At 56.1% G+C, this 19,274-nt stretch overlaps 1 protein-coding gene across 1 annotated transcript in view; it reads right to left on the bottom strand.

Annotated features, from left to right (window-relative positions):
• The window catches only part of EEIG1 (estrogen-induced osteoclastogenesis regulator 1), a 34,677-nt gene extending 21,468 nt beyond the window's left edge, over positions 1–13,209 (bottom strand). The window contains exon 1 of the mRNA XM_008152589.3: positions 12,183–13,209. Coding sequence (XP_008150811.1) covers positions 12,183–12,328 — 146 coding nt within the window. The 5' untranslated portion in view covers positions 12,329–13,209. The remainder of the gene's footprint in view (positions 1–12,182) is intronic.
• Positions 13,210–19,274: the final 6,065 nt, after the last annotated feature.

Consider the following 19,274-nt stretch of genomic DNA (forward strand, 5'->3'; position numbering starts at 1 on the left):
CACCCAGGAGAATGCATGGGTGCTCTTCTCACTTGGTGACCACGGGCACCCCTCTTGCTCTCACAGCCCAAGAGCAGAGCAGGCTTTGAAGAGAACCAAAGTAAACTGCTGGCTGTGACAAAGTGCTGGTGCACCCCAAGCACCCGGCGAAGCCCACCCCCACATCATGTGGCCCAGCCTGGCGCCTGTTTCCCAGGCACCCTCCCAGGAGCCAGGTGTTGCTGAAGCATTAACTCTCTGCAGGCACAACCACCACCCACTTCACAGATGAGCAAACTGAGACGCGGGGAGTCCACAGGTCAACCCAGGAGGCAAGGGGAGATGTGCACCCGCCCCTGTCCTGCAGGATGGCTGGGAAAATGCGCCAAGACATAGACGCCGTTCTCAGGGGCCTGTGGCATCAATGCTTTTGTGCTCTGTGGGCTGACCCTTCACCACGAGTCTCAATACCAGGGAAGAGGCAGCCTTGAGACCAGGCTTACACCAAAGGAGGGGCAGTGACTGGGTCAGAGTGCACGGTCACGGATATGGCATTGGGCCAAATCCATCAAGACCTGCTGGTGTCAGGGACCAAGCCAGGTCAATCCAGGACCAGAGGGAGAAATGGGAAAATGCTCCTGTAGAAGTTAATAGCGTCAGCTTCCCGCCTCCTGAGCACTTTCGTCTTATGAGGCACCAACTGAGAGCTCTCCCTGCCTGACACCCTGGAATCCAGCTCCAACCCTGGGAGGTAGGTACCACCCAGGTCATAAGTGGGGAAACCGAGGCCCAGAGAGCAGAAGCCACCTGCCCCAGGTCTGGTTGGGAGAGGGCTGTAATCTGAACCCATCGCTGTCTGACCCCAGAATCTCAAACAGGGCCCCCATGCCAGAGTTGGGTCAGGTTGGAGGGTAGAAATTCAAAGCAAGAGACACAGCTGAGCTGTGGCAACAGTTTCCCCTCCCCCAGGACACACGACTAGAGAAAACACAGCGCTTGGGGGTTGGCTGTGCTCAGGGAATTGCGCTTCCTGAGCCCCTGAGACTCCCAGCAGGCCTCCTCACAAATCGTGTGCGTGGGAAACAGAGAGGTCGGGGACCAAGGCCAGTCTCTGCCACCCACTGGACACTTGACCTCTCTGGGCCTCAGTCACTATGCTGCCCTGTCTCATGGGGTTGCTGAGAGGCCTAATGGAAGAACGGGGCCAGGCGCATACCCCAAGGGGACTCATGCTGAATGGGCACATGGCCACCACCGTCAGAAGTGACTCTGAGACAGGTGGTTCAGCAGGAAGCCAGGCATGCAAGGCCCCGACAGAGCCCCCATTTTCCATCCCAGGACCCTGGATCAGGACGTTTCCCCAGGCCTTGAACCTGCCTGGGACGTCCAGGAAGGTGGCCTAGGTGTGTCTATGCCGCTCCTGGCTGACTCATGCCTGGGTGCTGTTTGAATCATCCCAAGAAAGGAAGAGATCAAAGGGAGGGATCCATATTCCCAGAGCCCGGTTCCTCAAATAGCTAGACTCAAGCAAGTCACGGATGTCCCGGTCCTCTTGAGCCCCTTCCCAACTCCACAGCCTTTCCTGAAAGCACCCTCCCCCCAACTACTGCGGCTGGACAAATTACTTCCTCTCTGGGCCTGGGTCTTAGGTATGTGGAAACAGAATGAGGCTCCTGTGTCCCAGAGCACGAAGGTCCTAGAGGCCTTTCTTTACTTACTGCAGGATGGTGTCTAGCACATAGTAGGTGCTCAGTATCTGATGACTCAGTGACCTTCACAGCCCTGCTCTCTACCAGGGCTGCGTTAGACCTTCTTGCCCTGATATTTCCACTTCCAGGAAAGAAGCCTCCCAGCCCAGATCAGGCATGTCCTCTAGCTCTCTGCAGAGTCTGAGGGGTCCGGGGTCACTGCTCTCTGGATCTACGCCCGGGTGTTCCCACTGCTCCACACAGCTCTCCCCATGGCTCCCTGAACTTCTGAGGTGACCAGGAAATCGCCAGTCAGAGTCACATCTCACAGAGCCCGCACAGACTCAGGCCTGTTTTTCCAGCCATCCCCCGAGATTCCAACCACAGGATGAAGGGCTCGGGATAAGGTGGGACCATGAGGCTCTGACTTACTAAGCTCTACCTTCTCCTTGGACACCTGATTCTCCTGCAGACTTACAGACCAACTCTGGGCCGATCATGCTTCTGTCATTCACTTACCCCACACACATAAACTGAGCACTTACTACAAGCCAGGCCTGAGTGGGGACACTGGGAATACATCCAGATTAAGCCTGGGTTTCTGTCTTGCCTGCATCCAAAATGGGTGTGGCCATTCTCATCCAAGTCCATGTTGATTCCTCATTAGCTGACACGAAACCCTTGAGAGGTGCTGGAACCCAGGTCAGGCCTTCTCTTGGCATGCAGGGAGAGTATCCAGTCAGCCAAAGGCCCAGCCCCAAAGTAAAGGGTCAGGGCCAGAGCAGGCAGGAGAGGGTGATGCCTCCCCTCCCCGCCGTGCTCAGCACTTCTATGAAAGCTGATGTGTCTAATGGTCTCCCCGGCTCATGGGCCCCAAGTCAGAGACCAATGGCTGAACTGGCCATTGCTGGGCCCATTGCAGGGCAGCAGCCTGGCTCTAACCACAAATGTCTGCTGAATGGGTGACCCACAGGAAGAGAGAAGAGAACCAGTTAAAGGCAGAGAGGGAGGAACATGGACCTTTCCTTTCTGCTTCCACCACTGGATGCCCTCCAATAATTGCCAACCACTGCCGGCGGTTACTGAGCACTACTCTATGCCCAGGGCTATGCTGGGTACATAATGGGTGTTAACTCATTCAATCCAAGAACCAAGAAGGAGCTTATTACCCCATTTCACAGACGAGGAAAGCAAGGCTCAGACAGATCCTGTGGTCTGGCAGCCTCAGGAGCCCGCCCTCTCTCTGAATGGCCACGCCCCACAGCCCAACAGCCCCAGCAGGGTTTGCAAGAGACAGAAGAGCCCCAGCCAAAGAAGACTGCTGGCAGCTGCCACGATGACTTATGGTCTCATAAACAGGTCTGAGGGTTTAGGCTGCCCCGCCAGAAAGACCCTGGGAAGGCCCACGGACGTCCTCTAGGCCTCTAGGCACCCAAGGAGGATTCTCACTTTTGTGTCTCGAGAACTTTGGCACCAGCACCAGCACAGGTGTGGGCGTCTCAAGGCTGTTCCTGACACAGGCATGTGCAAACAGCGTCAGTGCACAGCTTGCAGATAGCCCAACAGTCTCGTGTAGCCAGCCCCCAAGAAGCAGGACTTCACAGGCCTTAGAGGCCCCTTCCAGACAAGACTGCCACCCCCACAAAGATGACATCATCCTGACTTGCACCAGGATGGGTGCGTTTTAGTGGATTGCTTCTGAACTGTATACAAATGGCATCCACAGCACGTTCTCATCTCCAGCTTCCTCTCCTCAACATTGTTGGTGACCCTCGGCCCTGTTGTGAGGAGCAGCAGCTTGTTCGCACAGCAGGCGCCAGTTTTGTTTTCAATCGTCCCATGATGGCAGAGGTGGGAAGCCACCCATCTCAGATGACAGCCATCTCCCCTTCTGCCACCTGGAGCCCCAAGTGGTCACCACCCCTGGCTGCCCTTGGTGGTTCTAAAGTACAAATCTGGTTCTGGTTCACACCCTTCTATGTCTGCCCTCAGATAAGGTCCCAGCCCCTCCCATGGCCTTCCCCGACTCCAAGCCCCCAGGCCAAGCCCCAGGCCACTGGCTCTTCCCTGCTCAGCACACTTGCCTTTGCCTTAGTCTGCCCTGGGCTGCTCTTCTCCCACCAACCGCTAACCGCTAACCTGCTCATCCTGGGACCAAGCCTAGCATCATTTCTTGGGGAGGGGACTTGCTGGGGCAGGGCTGTGTCCCCAGGAACCAGAACAGGGCCCTACATATAGAAGTGCTCAGGAAGTTGCCCCTGAGGCACTAAGGTTTGGGGAGGTACAGGTGTGCTGCGCTGGGTCTGCAGAGAAGTCCAGCGCTGTCAGAGAGGAAGTGGTGGGAGGTGAGGGCGCCTTGCGTGCGAACAGGACCCAGACTTCCGCCCTCCCCAGTTCCTTCCCCAGCACCGAGCCAAACCTCTCAGCAGGTTTAGTCTGTTTTCAGCTGCCAGGTGCCTGGCCCTGTGGGGAGCAGGTGCCCTGATTTCAAGTAGCTTTCCTGCCTCTAGATGAGTACCCGCACCCCATTTGTTGGAGGAGGAACCCAAGGCTGAGAGGACAAGACACTTGGCCATGGTCACAGAGTCATAGGGCAGCTGCCAAGGTCCAACTGCAGAGCCTGGGGCAGTCTAGCCCCCTCCTCCTCCCCATCATCCACAGATGGTCCATCCAGTACAACCCAGTGGTGCCCCAGCTGCCTTGGACTTGGGCGAGGGCTGCTCCTGACACAGGCTGATACCTCTGGCACCAATGGGGAGGGGCTGGGCCCCAGCAGCTGGCAGTAGCCAGCACACAGTACAGCACCATCAGCGCCCATGCTGGTTCAGTGCCAAGGAAAAAATGCCCCAGCCCTGCACTGGGCCAACCCGTGGCAGGAAGCACCAGGACCAAGATGCCCACGGTCCGGGGTAGCAGCTAAGAGGTGTGAGCGGGGATTGTCGTGTCCTGAGATGAGGGCCCACAGTGAGTGTGCAAGGTCAAAAGGAGCCTGGGGAGGCTTCCTAGATGAAGCAGGGCAGGGAACGTGAGGACAAGGCTACTGAAAAAGCCAAAATAAGGGTATACGGTGTGGTGGAAGCAAGGGGATGCCAACAGGGGCAGGGGCTCCCCTCACCTGAGGGACCCCTGTCTTTCTCACCCACTCCCCTGCCCTCCACCTCATGTGGGAGTTGTCCTCTGCTTGCCAGAGTGGGTGCCAGAGCTGAATGTGCAGAAGCCTCCCCCAGCCCAGCCCCATCCAGGGGGAGCACTCCAGCTCTCACTGGCTCAGAGCCTTGCACCCCAGGGCAGGGTAGGGGTGCCAACAGACCCCACCGGGGGCCCTGAACTCCAGCAGGAGGCCCCTGCTCCTTAGACGCTAGGTGTGCTCCTCACCTGCCCGACTCCCACAGAGGGCAAAGAGAGAGCCCCATTTGGGAAGTACCCTCTCCCCACAACACCCCAGTCAGTCCTGGCCCACAGGGAGGGGCAATTGAGGTGCACCATCCAGCCCACTGCCATGCCTCAGCCCAGGGACGAGGGGGCGAACTGCAGTGAGTACCGTGCTTCTCCCACGTGCCAGGAGCCCAGCTGGGTATCTGACAGGCATTATCTCCCTGTGACCTCCAAGAACACTGGGAGGCCGGCACCGGCAGCCCTGCTGGGTAGGGAGGGCTACTGAGGCTTAGGGACTAAGTCTCTTGCCCAAGGTCACACAGGCAGCAGAAGGCAGAATGAGGATGGGAACATTTTGCCTGTGTGGATACGCAGAAAGTCCTCCATCGGAGCTCCTTGCTCCTAGTGCTAGAATAATCTGACTAGAGAGCCTGAGGCTGGCTACTACCTGTTGATATCTGGGAGGGGTGGGGGTTAGATGGAGACGACACAACAGGTGGTTCCAGCCTGCACTTGAGATGTGTTCCAAGCCCAGGATGCCAAAAGCTCAGAGCAGAGACCCAGGCCAGGCACAGGCTGGGCAGCTTCAGGCCTCACTCGCCAAAGCCACCAATAGCATAGTACGACCTCGTGGAGAGACAGGAGTCACAGACCTCAGGTTACAGAGCACATCAGGGGCCCCGGGGACAGGTCTGGTATCCCCACAACCCAAAGCACTTGCCAGGCAAGGCCCTTAATGAAGAGGGATACCCTTCCCCCCACCGCACCTTTGTTCAGGGTCTCTTTCTGCATGGATCTGATGTCTCTCCCCGGCTCAAGCCTTTCTGTGGCTGTCTGGGTGAGATGAGGATAAATCTATGCTGGTTACCATGGGTGTTAGACTGCCCGGCCCGAGCAACAGGCGAGTGACCACAGGTTTCACCACATGGCAGTCACCAGACACCACACACTGAGTCCCCGGATTCCTAAGGCCCAAGAACAGACACATTAGTAGCAACTCACAAGGCCCAGGCAGAACTTCCTGAATGTAAGTCAGGACTTCCAGGTACTGAACAAGCAGAGTTCAAAGGCACTCAGGGCCCCTGGCCACCCACAGTCCCACAGCGTGGCTGCTGCTAAGAACCCCTGGCCTGAGGAACTTCCCGGACAGGCCTCAGGGAACTCCACGGAGTCAGATCACCTCGGGTCAGGCCTCTGCCAGTGCCAGGCTGCAGGGCAGATTACAGGGGCTGCCACGTTGGCACCTGCAATGCTGTGGCCGGTGGCTGCAAAGGCCAGGTCCAAGGAGCAGATACCAAGGCCAGGCGCAGGCTGGGTAGCTTCAGGCTTCACCAAGGACACCAGCAGCATGGTCTGGCCCCAAGGGAAACCAGTAGCTGGCCTGATGCCACCGCCTAGCTGGCAGGGGTGGCCTCTGTGCCTGCCAGCACGACTTCTCTCCACAGGGGTCCGTCTCCTCATACACCCCACGCCCCCCAACTGCACATGGAAGGCCTTCCACAGGGACCCCAGCAACGAGGCTGGCCCGAGTAAAATGAGGGAGGCAGACCATGGTCAGGCATCTAAGGGTAGGCAGTGGGGCCAGGAGAAGCCTAGAGCAGGCAGCTGCAAAGCCCCTTGGGCCAAAAACTGCCAGATTTTCCAATTTAAAAGACACCAAAAGTCTGGATTTTTATGTCGCAAAAACTATTAGAGCACTGTATGAGGCAAAAGACAGCCCGGCTATGTTTGGCTACTGTGCACCCTCTGAACTTCCATCTTCCGGCACCTACCAAGTGCTAGATGTGGTGCCAAGCACTTCAAGATGAGGAAGCCCACCTGCCCACTCTGCCTGCCACTGCCCAGCCAACTCCACTGTCCCTCACTGGGTATGTCAGGCCTTCTCCCTTTCATCTTCTCCACCAGCAGCCAAGAGCCATCAGCCTAATTGGCAAACCAGGCCACACTGCTTCCTTGCCCCTTGGATAGATCCCCAAGGTCAGGAACGGTCCAACCCCCCCGGCCCCCCATATCTTCATTCACTCCAGCCCCTTCCTGCCCTCTTTGCACCCCTACCATGCCAGCCCTTTGCCTAGACCACTGACCGAGTGCTTTGTAGCCAAGGGCCTCGACCCTAAAGGCTCTTCCCAACCTCTCTCCAATCCAATTCTCCTTGGCCTTCCAGGTTCCTCCTAAGAGCCAGTTACTCACGGACGCCCTCCTCCCATTGCAATGATGTGCCCCATCATAAAATCATGAGCTCCATGAAGTCAGGACTGTGTCCAGCCTGGGGTGGGTGCCCAATCAGCACCTGTCAAACAAATGGACAGGTGACTGCACAGAAATGCCTTCCCCAATTGGTCCACCAGAATCTAATGGAATTCTGGGGAGGGCCTGTCCCAGATCTACCTGCCTCGGATGTCTCTGTGATGCACGGCCCCCACTCCACGGGGAGTTTCATGGAAGCAGGGCCGTCTGGTCCCATTTATCTCTGAAAGCCCAGGACACCAAGGGGTGCTCAATAAACGTGGCCTCCTCCTCCCTCTCCGTACTCGGTCTCCAGTGCTCCTGCTCTGTGGCAGAAAATGGATGCCCTGCCCTCCTTGGGATCCCACAGCACCTCCACATCCCCGCCCCCTCAAACCCAAGGGACAAACCGTGTCCCTCCACGCCAAGATGTATGTGAGAGCAGGCATACCAGGCTAGCAGATTGCAGCGGCATTCAGCAGCCTTTTCCAAGGAGGGAGGGAGAGGAAGCCTTGGGGAATCGGAGGCCCGGCCAAGCCTGTGGTGTATGTGCAAAGACCTGGCTTGGCCAGACCTGGGCACCGGGCCTCCAGCTGCAGAACTGACCTGTCCGAGGCCTTCTTCATGCCCCAAAAATCTCAAGCATCCCTCGGAGGCCTCCCATTCCAGCTGGTTCAAAGCCTGGCCCACGGAGGGAAGGCAGTGCTGGTGCTGGGAGCAGGCGTGCCCTCTTTCAACAGGTTGCCCAAATAAAAACCCCTCTGAAGAGACAACTGAAGATTCAAAGCTGCCAAAAAAGAAGGGAAGGGGGAGGTGTCTCCCCAAGTCACACAGTCTGCTTCTTGGAGAGCCTGGCACCCAAGTCCAGAGCAGAAGGAGCCCCTCCTCTCTTTCTGGCCCTGCCTGTCCCCTTCATACAAAAAGGGGACAGAGGTCAGGGCCAAACCAGAAGACGCCCAGCTGTGCCCTTAGCTCCTGCCATGAAGTGACCCAAATAAGCCATTTCTCTGCCCCAGGCCTCAGTTTCCTCATGTGTTGGCTGAGGAGACACTCTGCCTGTCTCCTCCAGAGAGGACTTGCTGTAAGGTAAATCAACACCTCCCTCTCACTCCCTTCCCTGACACCACCCGCCACGTGCAGGGGGCAGGCCATAGGACCAGTGCCAGCTGGACACAGAGACCTCTCAGGATGACTGGAATTCTGCCTGCCTGAAGGACAGACTAGCTTGAAGCTGGAAACTGGCTCCCAGACCACCCTGAGGAGACCACAGCCCAACCCACTGCTTCTAGCCTCACCAGACTTGGCTGGGGCCTCTGCATATTCCCCACCCCCTGGGGGCCCCTGGAAGAGCCTCCCAGATGCCATTTGGATGCACCAGCTTAGAAGGCCTCCCTCGGGGCAGGGTCCTTGGCACATGCTCACTATATCAGTCTGTGCCTGGCCCCAAATCCATGGCAGTGACTTCAGTCCCACCCCCATCTATGTCCCCAGGGCCCCTTATCCTCAGATCTCACAGGATCTAGCTCAGTGCCTCAGAATGATCCATATCTGGATTTTCCTATTACCCCCAACCCACTGAAAAGTATCTTCTTCAAAGGTCTGGGGACATCACATGGGGCCGGAGCTGCTTCGGCCAAGGCAAGGCAGGACTTTCTAGCTGGATCAGCCCAAATGTAAATCACAGTTCTGCTACTCCCTGGCTGGGTGACAGTCACTTTAGGTCTCCTGACCCCAGTTTCCTCATCAACTCATGGGATGGTTTGAAGATCATGCACTGGATGTGCTCAGCAGGTGCCTGGCATATGGTAAATGAACAATCAAAGGCAGTTTAAACCCTAATGCTAAAAGGGTTATTTTCCCAATTAAATTACCAGCCGAGTGACCTACAGCATGTGGCTTCACCTCTCTGGCCTTGGTGCCTCTCTGGATGGCCAAGAGGATTAACGGACCTGCCATTTGCAAACTCTGCAACTGGACCTTGGCAGCTGCCCTATGACTCTCAGCACAGCACCTGGCACTTAGCACGGGCGCTCAGAACATGGTCGCTGTGAGGGCTATGGTTCGTAAGGAGGCGTCAGAAAGACGACGCTGGGAACAGTGCAACAAACCACCTGCTCTACCTGCTCAAAATGGGTCAGGCTCGAGCTGTGTACCCGGCTGTTGCTATGGCACCCAGCACACAGGAAAACACTCCAACTAGGAAGGCGGGTGCTGCATGGGTGGGGCCTCGAGCCTGCTTCTCTCAGACACCACCATGCGGCTGCCACCAGTCTCTGGGCTATCTAAGGGCTCCCTGGCGTTGAGGCAAGTATACTACTGGATTTGGGTCCAGGAACTAAGCAAGACTCATCACCCCAACCCTACCCCAACGCCAAAACATTGGAGCCTGTTCGTTGGAGGGGTAGGCTGTGAGATGGGGCTCTCAGCTTACAGACCAGCATGGGTGGGATTGGAGTGGAGGGGTTAATTAAAAAACAAAACAAAACACCAGAAACCCCTATCTCCTGAGCAAAATCCAAAGCTCTAAAGCAGCCTCAGATCCCAACACTGATGTCTGCTCCCTCCAGCCACACCTGTGCAGCAGCAAACAGGCACCCAGAGTCCAGCTTTGGGGGGGCTCAATGTCAGCTCTTCCCTCCTCAGCCCCACTCAGGTTTCATCCACAATGAGGGCTGGGAAAGGCTGTTAGGGCTGGGCCTGGTTCAGGGAATCCATGGCCCGTTGCCAAGAGGGAAGAAGGGAAGGCAGAGGTGAAATCTAGCAGCTGTGGGCTGAGACCTGGAACTTTCCAGATTTTCCCGGATGAGGGGGCAGGTTTTAGAGCAATGGAAAGGCAAACAGGTAGGGTGACAGTGGCCCCAGGGCCTAGGAGGCCAGGAGAGACCTCAGCCTGCGACTGAATATCAATTCCTCAGTAGGATCCAAGACCCCCAGCTCACATGTAGGCCTCCTGCTGACTCTAGCTGGTCCCCCAAAGACCTGGGAGGGGCTAAGGATGGGCCCCTCTGCCATAGAAACAACCGATGCAACAATTTGCTGAGCCAGACATGGCATATACATTATTCATTCCCCCTCACAACTCTAGGGGTGAGTGTGACCTCTCCCATTTCACAGAATAGGAAACTAAGGCTCAAAGGCAGAACAGATAATGGTTAAAAGCACATCCTGAGTTTGAATCTGGGCTCTGCTGTATTAATTCAAGCAAATCACTCCCTCTCTGAGCATTAGTTTCCATCTCTATAAAATGGGGATAATAGCCCTGGCTGGGTGGCTCAGTTGGTTGGAGCGTCGTCCAGGTTGGATCCCTGGTCGGGGAGCGTTAGAGTAGCAACCAATTGATATTTCTCTCTCACATCAATGTTTCTCTCTCTCTAAAATCAATCAATCAATAAAATGGGGATAATAATCCTACAGTCCCACCCCCAACCCAACCTCCACCCTGTTCCATGGGCGTAGTCAAAGAACTAAGCGAAAGGTGCTAGTAAAATGGAGAGCAGAGCACCAATAACTGCTGGTTGTTGGAATGACAGGGGTTAGGTAACTTGCCCCAAGACACCCAGCCAGTGAGCGGGCAACCCCAGGCCCCAGCTATGAGCACAGCCTCGTCCCTGAAGCCTTGGGCTGTGGGTGGCCCCGGGATCACAGGCTTCCTAAGCCGCCGTATATCCACCACCCCTCCCCACTACCCACCCCTCAACAAAGGGCAGCTCTGGTCTGAATTCCTCAGAGAGGCAGCTCCCAGCAGACTGGATAACCTCCAGGCCTGAGTGGGCCCAAATGCACCAAAAAGGCACCCCACCCTGTCCACACCGGAGATTCCGAAATCTGGGTTAGGCTGCATGGTTCTCCTCCCAACAGAACATCCAACCACCAGACACATCCAACAGGTCTCCAAACAAGCCAAGTGCCGCTGCAGCTGACAACTGCCTACTGACAAGTCCCTGGCAAGCCACTGGGCCTCAGTTTCTCCCTCTGTTAACAAGCACCCCACCTCAGAACCGTGGTGCGGCTCCAGCTAACTGGGCCCACAGGGAGGCCCAAGGAGCAGAGGGACAGACCAGGGGAGGGAACCAGTGTGTCCTAGGCACTGGGCCAGGCCTTCTATCTGCTGAAACATCGCCACAACACTCACAGACACCTGTACTGGGCCCAGAAAGTGACACAGCAGGGACTCAAACCCCGCTCTGTCAAACTGCAAGGCACGCTCCTGGTGGGCCAGGACTGTGTGACCCAGTCAGTGGCAGTTGCCCTCATCAATGAGCTGGGCAGCTGGACCTGCAGGACGCGGAACACAAAACCGAAGTTGATCACACCTCTTTCAGAGAGGGCTGCAACCTCCTGGGCAAGGGCATTTGCAATGCAAAGCAGCCCAGCTCCAGCTAGACGGGGACTGTCACTCAGAGGGGGCTGGGCATGCCAAAATCCAGCCACCTCCCTCCAGGCAGACCAGACCGGGGGTGGGGAGGTAGGGGGGTGGTACCTGGGGTCTGGCCTTCCCAGAGCTGGGAGTGCCCGGGAAACTGTGGCTGCCCTGGGCTCTAAATCATAGGACAGCCTGAGTGGCCATCTGGGTGCAAGGTGGCCTGGAACAATCCTCCCCATCTCAGCCTCTCATGCACAAACCCACTGGGCTCTGTGCAGGTCTGCAGAATGGAGCTCCAGCAGGCTGCACGTAGCGCCCCAAGAGAGGGCTGAAAAACAGACTCCCTGCACAGGGGTGCGGGCACCCAGTCAGATCCCTCAGGCCCAGACCTCCCAGATCGTTCAGCCCTCCCTGCCCTGTGCAAACTTGTCCCAGACACACATAACCTTCAGGACTCTCTGGGCCCCAAGGGGCGCTCCCACACTCGCCCAGTGACTAGATGTCGCTTATCACGCCCCTCCCCTGCGGGCCAGGCTGCCCCAGCTCCTCACCTGGACGATAAGCTGACAAAATCCCCGCCATCCAGCAGTCGGACCTTGCAGAAGAGGACCCCGTTCACGAAGGGGACCGCCGTCAACTCCTCCAGGGTGAAAGTGGTTTGGAATTTGAACTTCTTCTTCTTCATCAAGAAAGCCATGAGCGAGTTCCCTGAGTCTGAAGCCCCGAAGGCCACAAAAAGGGGGAGAGCCAGAAATCCCCAGGATTCCTTTCCCTACACCACACCCCCTCCTCAAAACACCAGAGCCGGATCCCGCCCAGAGGGTGGCGGAGGCGGCAGAGCAGGCAGGGATCCGAGTCCGAGGGCCCGGGTCTGAGCGAGCAGTCCCGTTCGCGGGTCGGCTGGCTTCACCCTCGGGGAGCTGGGGCTCGGAGGGGCCCGGAGTGGCCAGGGGCTGCACCGGCACGTGAGAAGCGGGACATGGCCCGAGAAGCAAGGACAGGAGTGGCGCGCGGCGTGCGGGTGGCCGCGCGGGCGGGCAGCATCCCGACCCGCGGTCCCCGAAGAGCTCACGTCGCGCGGCTGAGCGTGGCGGGCAGACCGGTGAGACTGAGGGCAGCAGGCGGACCGGTGAGGCCGAGGGCGGCGGGCGGACCCGCCCCCGCCTCGCTGGCGGCCGGGGGAGGCGCCCTCACTGCACACGCCCCCGCACTGGGGTGCCCGGCGGCCGGCGCAGGTGAGTCCAAGACTGAGGACACCCCCAGGAGGCGGCCGGGAGCTCTGGGGGGCCTCTCTGGGAGGCGCGCTGGGGACACTCCGGGCTGGCAACGTCCGGCCACGACCCCTCCAGGCCGGCACTGGGCCCGGCCCCAGGCAGGGAGGGTGCCGCCTCCTCTCGGTCCTGGGTCCCGCACCGCGGGCCCCGGCGGAGCTGAGGCGCCCTTCCGGCCGGCCGGCGGCACCGCCTCGCCTGCCGCCTCTACACAGCACCCTGCGAGCAGCAGCGCCGGCGCCTGCGCTCCCGACGCCGCGACCCAGAGCTAATGCTGCGCGGCGCCGCGGCGAGAATGCCGAGGCCCAGCACCGCCGCCCGCGGAGCCGCGGCAGCGCGGGAGGGGCGGGGCGCCGGCGGCCTAGCTCGTCCACGATTGGGTGGCCCGGCGGAGCGGGCGCGGAGCGTGATTGGTGGTTGGCGTAGTGGGGCGGGACTTGGAGAGGCAGAGACGGGACGGGGCTCTTGGATTGGTGCACCGCGAGGCTGGGCTCGCCTCCTTGGTCGGGGCGGAGCGGAGTGAAAGAGAGAGGGGCCGCGGGAAGGCAGTGGGAGGTCGCAGGGCGGGAAGCCGGGGCTGGCAGAGCAAGGAGGAGGGCACGAGCGAAGAAAAAAAGAAACAATGAAGAGAAGAAGCAATATGAACACTATGGCTAGAATGGCCCTCTAGTGTCCCCCGCGACCTGAGCTCACTGACCATTTAATTAAACCCAGAAGGTAGCAAGTCCCATCCCCCCCTCCCAGAAAACACACCAGAGAGGTGGGGGGACTAGATCAAGCAGGTCTTACAGCGTCTTTATCTCCAGTTCTCAGCTCTGAGGAGACAAGTGTCTGCAGATGCTTCGCGGAGGGGTTGATTTGGAGCTGTTCGCCACCAACCTGTGATAGACCCAGCTTCTTCCATCCCAAACTGCTACCCAGAGCCTTTTGTTATTGACTAGAAAAGAAGCTAACTAGATTCACTGCCCTAGGTGCAGAGACCGCTTCCGGAGCCTTGAACCTCCCAGGCCTGCTACATACTGTAGTAGTTCGTTCATTCGGTCCCCAAATGCAGTGAGTCTGGTGGGCCTGCGCCCTCCAACCTCTCCAAGATCAAGAACAAGTGAAGCAGACAGCGACTAACTGGCGGATGAGAATTGTAATAGGGGGCTTACAGGAAACTGGGGGTGCTCAGTGGAGGCAGGGTGGTGGGGATGGGGACTCAGAAGGCTTCTGACACAAAATAATCCAAGCCACCCACAGGATGCATGCGCTGGCTTAGACAGGGTCCAGGCAGAGGGAGCCTCCAGAAGCCCAGCGGCCAGAGAGAACAGTGCCCACAAAAAGCTATGAGTACCCCCATCGGGCTGCATTTTGGCAATAGGGGGCGGGGGAGCAATTTGGCAAGTGATGGGGATGGCCCATCGGGCGTGGCTCAGTGGTTGAGTGTGGACCTAGGAACCAGGAAGTCCCGGTTGGATTCCTGGTCAGGGCACACGACCCGGTTGTGGGCTGGATCCCCAGTAGGGGACATGCAGGAGGAAGCCCATCCATGATTCTCTCTCATCATTGATGTTTCTATCTCTCTCTCTCCCTTTATCTCTGAAATCAATACAAATATATTAAAAAAGAGATGGGGCTGGAAAGTCTGTAGTGGCTGGATCTTGAGTCTTGTAGACCACAGCCAGGAAAGGAGTCATTCACCCATTTTGAGCAGGAGAGTGACCCGGACAGATTTTTTGTTGTAAAGAGCGCTCTGCGGCAGGTGGAATGGAGGGGAGAAGATGGGAAAGAGGTGAAGGGCCTGTTGTGATCCAGCCAAGAGATGAGGATGGTGGCGCCTCAGCGCTGGGGGAAACCAGAGGATGGGTCTGAGGGGAATTTGAGAGACAGAATCGATTAGACTTGGAGATGAGTTAGGTCCAGACACGTAACTGGAGAACTCAGATTTCTGATTTCTTCCTGCTTCCCAGCCAGAAAACTGGGTGTCAACCTGTACAGGGTGGGGCAAAGTAGGTTGACAGTTGTTTGTATGGACAATAGTACAATAATAAATAATAAAACAAGAATAAACTGGTTTGCATACTCACAACTGTAAACCTACTTTTGCCCCACCCTGTATTTCTCTCCAGTTTATCCCATAATTTAGAAAACACCAGGTAGAAGAATAATGATATTAGCAGCTCCCATTTATGTACCCCCATTCACAGCCAAGGAAGTGGAGGTCTGGAGACTTTACATGGGGTGTGTTCTCATTAATCCTGGCTGGGCCTGCTCCACAGGGCAAGAGCCTATGGCTACCTGACCCCACGAGGAGATTTCAGAAGAGGGAGCCAGCCAACAATGTCCCAAGACCTGGCTGGCTCCTCAGCTGTGACCTTGAGTAACCCTAGGCCACTCTAACAGGAAGCAGGGTGGTGGCCCGGCTGCCAGACTTAGCTCTGGTGGGTATTCATCTCTTTGCAACCTCAGGGCTGGGAACCCAGGAAGTTTCCCTTCCTTCATTTCCCAGATGGTGCCTGGGGTAGGGAGAGAGTGTGATATCAGAATAGGATGCTTCATCTGGGGTGAAACAAGCTTGGATTCGAGTCCTAGCTCCAGTGCAGTGAATACCAACCTTCCCAGAAAACATTAAGGGCTTCAAGAGACTGTGCCTGCAAACAGCTTAGGCCTGGAGGGACGTGAGGATCTGAAAGAGTGGTCATCAGGGACTCCAGGCTAGCACCTCCATACTTCTCCAACCACCCCCTCCTTCCCCAATTCCCAAGAAGAGCCTGTCCCACCTCCCTGAGACCCTGATCAGACATACAAGGAGACCAGTGCCTCACAAGATAATCAGACAGCTGGTCTAGAGAAGGAGCCCCAGGGGAGTGTTAGAGAGGGTGATTGGATTGAGGGTCCTGATTTACATGGGGTGGTCAAGGAAGGTCTCTCTGAGATGTTATCTCAACCCAGACTTAACTAACAAAGGGGACCCAAGCACAGGAAGCTGGGGGGGGGGGGCAGAGGCAGAAGCTGGCATTTTGGGGGGATTCAGTGTGACTGAAGGGGAGTAGAGGAAGGAAAGAGGCATGAGGTCTGGCAGGAGCCTGCTCACCTGGGCCCTGTGGGCCTAGGAGTTTAGAATTTATTCTGAGCCCAATGGGACACCATTGGAGGATGTAAGCAAGCTAGTGACAAGATCCAAAATACCTTTTCAGAAGTTCCTTCTGGATGCTCTGGAGAATGGGTTAATTGTCAGGGGCGTGAACAGAAGCAGGCAGCCAGGTAAGAGGGGTATCACAAGCATCCCAACAGGAGACTGGTGGCTCAGACTAGAGTGGAGCCAGGGCGATGGGAAGAGAAAGGGCACACATTTCAGAGGAGGAGCTCAGCACATGCTGTGCAATGACAGTAGTTACTCAGTTAGACTTTTGAATATTCCCAGGGTTGTTTTTGTGTGTTTTTTTATCCTTACCCGAGGACATGCTTATTGATTTGAAAGAGGCGGGAGGGAGAGAGAGATTGAGAGAAACATTGATGTGAGAGAGTAATATCTGTCAATTGCCTTCTGCTCTGACCAGGAATTGAACCTGCAACCCAGGGACATGCACTTAACTGGGAATAAAACCCCTTGACCTTTCAGTGTGTGGGTTGATGATCTATCCACTGAGCCATACCTGCCAGGACTAGAGGGCAATTTTTACTCTATTTTAATAAAAATTCCTGTTTGATTTTTATAGTATGATAAATTGTATAGATAATGTAATAATATATCATGTTAGATAGATATAATATGACTAGAGGCCCGGTGCATGAAATTCATGCACGGGGAAGGGGGCAGTCCCCGCAGCCCAGCCTGCACCCTCTCCAATCTGGGACCCCTTCCAGGGATCGGGCCTAAACCGGCAGTCAGACATCCCTCTCACAATCCTGGACTACTGGCTCCTAATCGCTCACCTGCCTGCCTGCCCCTAACTGCCCCTCCTGCCGGCCTGGTCGTCCCCAACTGGCCCCCTCTGCCAGCCTGATCACCCCCTGGTCGCCCCCAACTGCCCTCCCTGCTGGCCAGGTTGCCCCCCCCATCGGCCTGGTCACCCCTCACGGCCCCCCCGTTGGTCTGGTCGCCCCACGCAGCCTGCTGTTCAGTTTTTTGGTCGTCCCTCACTAACCCCCCTGCCGGCCTGGTCGTAGGCAGCCATCTTGTGAGGGCATGATGGTCAATTTGCATATTACCTCTTTATTATGTAGGATAAACAAAAGCCCATGCTTCTCTATCACCCTCTGGATAAAATCCAAGTATCTTAGTCTAGCATTCAGGCCCCTCTGTAAGTAGCAGCTCAGCCCCTCCCTGCTTGCTTCCCTCGGGCCCCTTCAGCCCTGCCCAAAGGTCCTGGCCTACCTGGTGACACCTACTAAGTGTCAAGCTACAGCCCAAGCACCCTCTGCCACCCATTCCCTCCACATCAGGCACAGTGTTTGCTCCCTCCTCTGTGCCCCCAAGCTGCCAGCCATCTGTGTGCAGAGAAAATGAGGGTGCCTGGCCTTCTGTTTTTGGTCACAATATCTGGTGCATATTTGTCACTCCTTGGAAGAGAGGGAGGGAGGGCAGGAGGAGAGAAGGAGAAAAAAGGAAGAAAGGACAGGAACAGGAAAGAAACAGAGAAAGGGGAAACTGAGGTAGGGGTGGAGAATGTCACGCCCAAATCATCCTGAAGACAGCTACCCAGCTGGCCCGCTCTCTCCGTCACCTGACACCCAGCACACAGTGCCACGCCACGCCGCCTTCCCAGCCCTGCTTGCCAAGGGCGGTCAGTGCTGATTCACCGGTGACTGGGCTCCCATTATTTGCAGAACTGGAATGGCAGCTGGGCCACCCCAGCAGCTGACCAAGGAGGTATTGATTTGTGCTGGGCTCCTCAGTAACATCTGAGCCAGTCACACAAGAAGATAAAGGCTCCAAAGAAGGCGCCAATGGTGACCTGTCCTGCTTAAACCTCCCACGGCCAAGTCCACAAGTCTCCCCGTTCATCAGCCAACTCTGCCCTTTCCCACCCAAGCCTGACCATCACAGAGGGTAGTCATGGTTCAGAACACGCGACCCGGAGTCAGGCGGCCCTGGGTTTCCACCCAGGGATTACTGAGTCAAAGGGTATTTGCATATTTACTGTTGAATGATGCAGCCAGACTGCCTTCCAAAGAGGTTAGACCCAGTTATACTCCCACCAACAGTATAAAGACAGTGCCTGCTCCCCCACTTTCTCCATCTTTTCCAATCTGTTTGATGAAAAAGAAAAAAGAAAAAAAGCTAGGGGGGGTGGGAACTGGGTGGTGGGGAGATATGGGGGGAAAAAGGAGAAACAGTTGTAATCTGAACAATAAAGATTCATTAAAATAAAAAGAAAAAAGAAAAGAAAAGAAAAAAAGCTATACCGCTGTGCTTGCATGTCTTACACTGGCATTATAGCACCTTGCCTTATTTTTGGCAGTTTGAATTTATTCTGTAAATTGCCTGGCCCTATCCTTTGTCCATATTTTATTTTTAATTGTTTTAAATTCTCACCCAAGGACATGCTTTCATTGATTTTAGAGAGAGAGAAAAGGAAAGAGAGGAAGAGAGAGAAACAACAAAACAAAACAAAACAAAAAATTTAAAAAGAGAGAGGAGAAACAATGATCAGTCCCACACCTGGGTAGGTGGTCTAACCAGGAATTGAACCCACAACCTTTCAGTATATGGGGCGATGCTCCAACCAGCTGAGCCACACTGGCTAGGCCTTTGCCCATATTTTAAATTGAAGTACTCATTGTTTTTGTTATATATTTGTAGTAGCTTATTACATACATGTTGTGAATACCAACCTCTCTTACCTCTGTTAAAGTATTTCTTCCACTTAGTTGTCTCTGGACTTCGTTTATGGTGTCTTTTTGCCTCACAGAAGCCCCTTATCAAGCCCCAACTCAGGGGAGTGCACCTACTTCAGTGAAGTGAGCACTAGCTCAGGAGTCAGGAGCCCGGGGTTTTGAGTCCCACCCCGTCCCTGACTCACCGTGTGGCTTTGATCCCGTTCCTGACCTCTCTGTCTTCACCTGTTGAAGAAGAGCGCTGAGTTAAATGGTCTCTGAGGTCCTGTCCCCCTCCATGGTCTAGAGCAGCACTATTCATAGAACTTTCCACGTGATGGACACGTTCCATAGCTGCACTGCCCAGTGGTAACTGCTAGCCACGTGGCTAGTGAGCACTCAAAATGTGGCTGGCGCCCTGGCCAGTTTTTCTCAGTGATTAGAGCATCGGCCCACAGACCAAAGGGTCCCAGGTTTGATATTTGGTCCAGGACACTACCTGGGTTACAGGGACATGTGCGAGGAGTGCATTGTGGGAGGCAACCAATCCATGTGTCTCTCTATCATCTC

The sequence above is a fragment of the Eptesicus fuscus genome, chromosome 15 (assembly GCF_027574615.1).
Source record: "Eptesicus fuscus isolate TK198812 chromosome 15, DD_ASM_mEF_20220401, whole genome shotgun sequence".
Taxonomy (NCBI): Eukaryota; Metazoa; Chordata; class Mammalia; order Chiroptera; family Vespertilionidae; genus Eptesicus; species Eptesicus fuscus.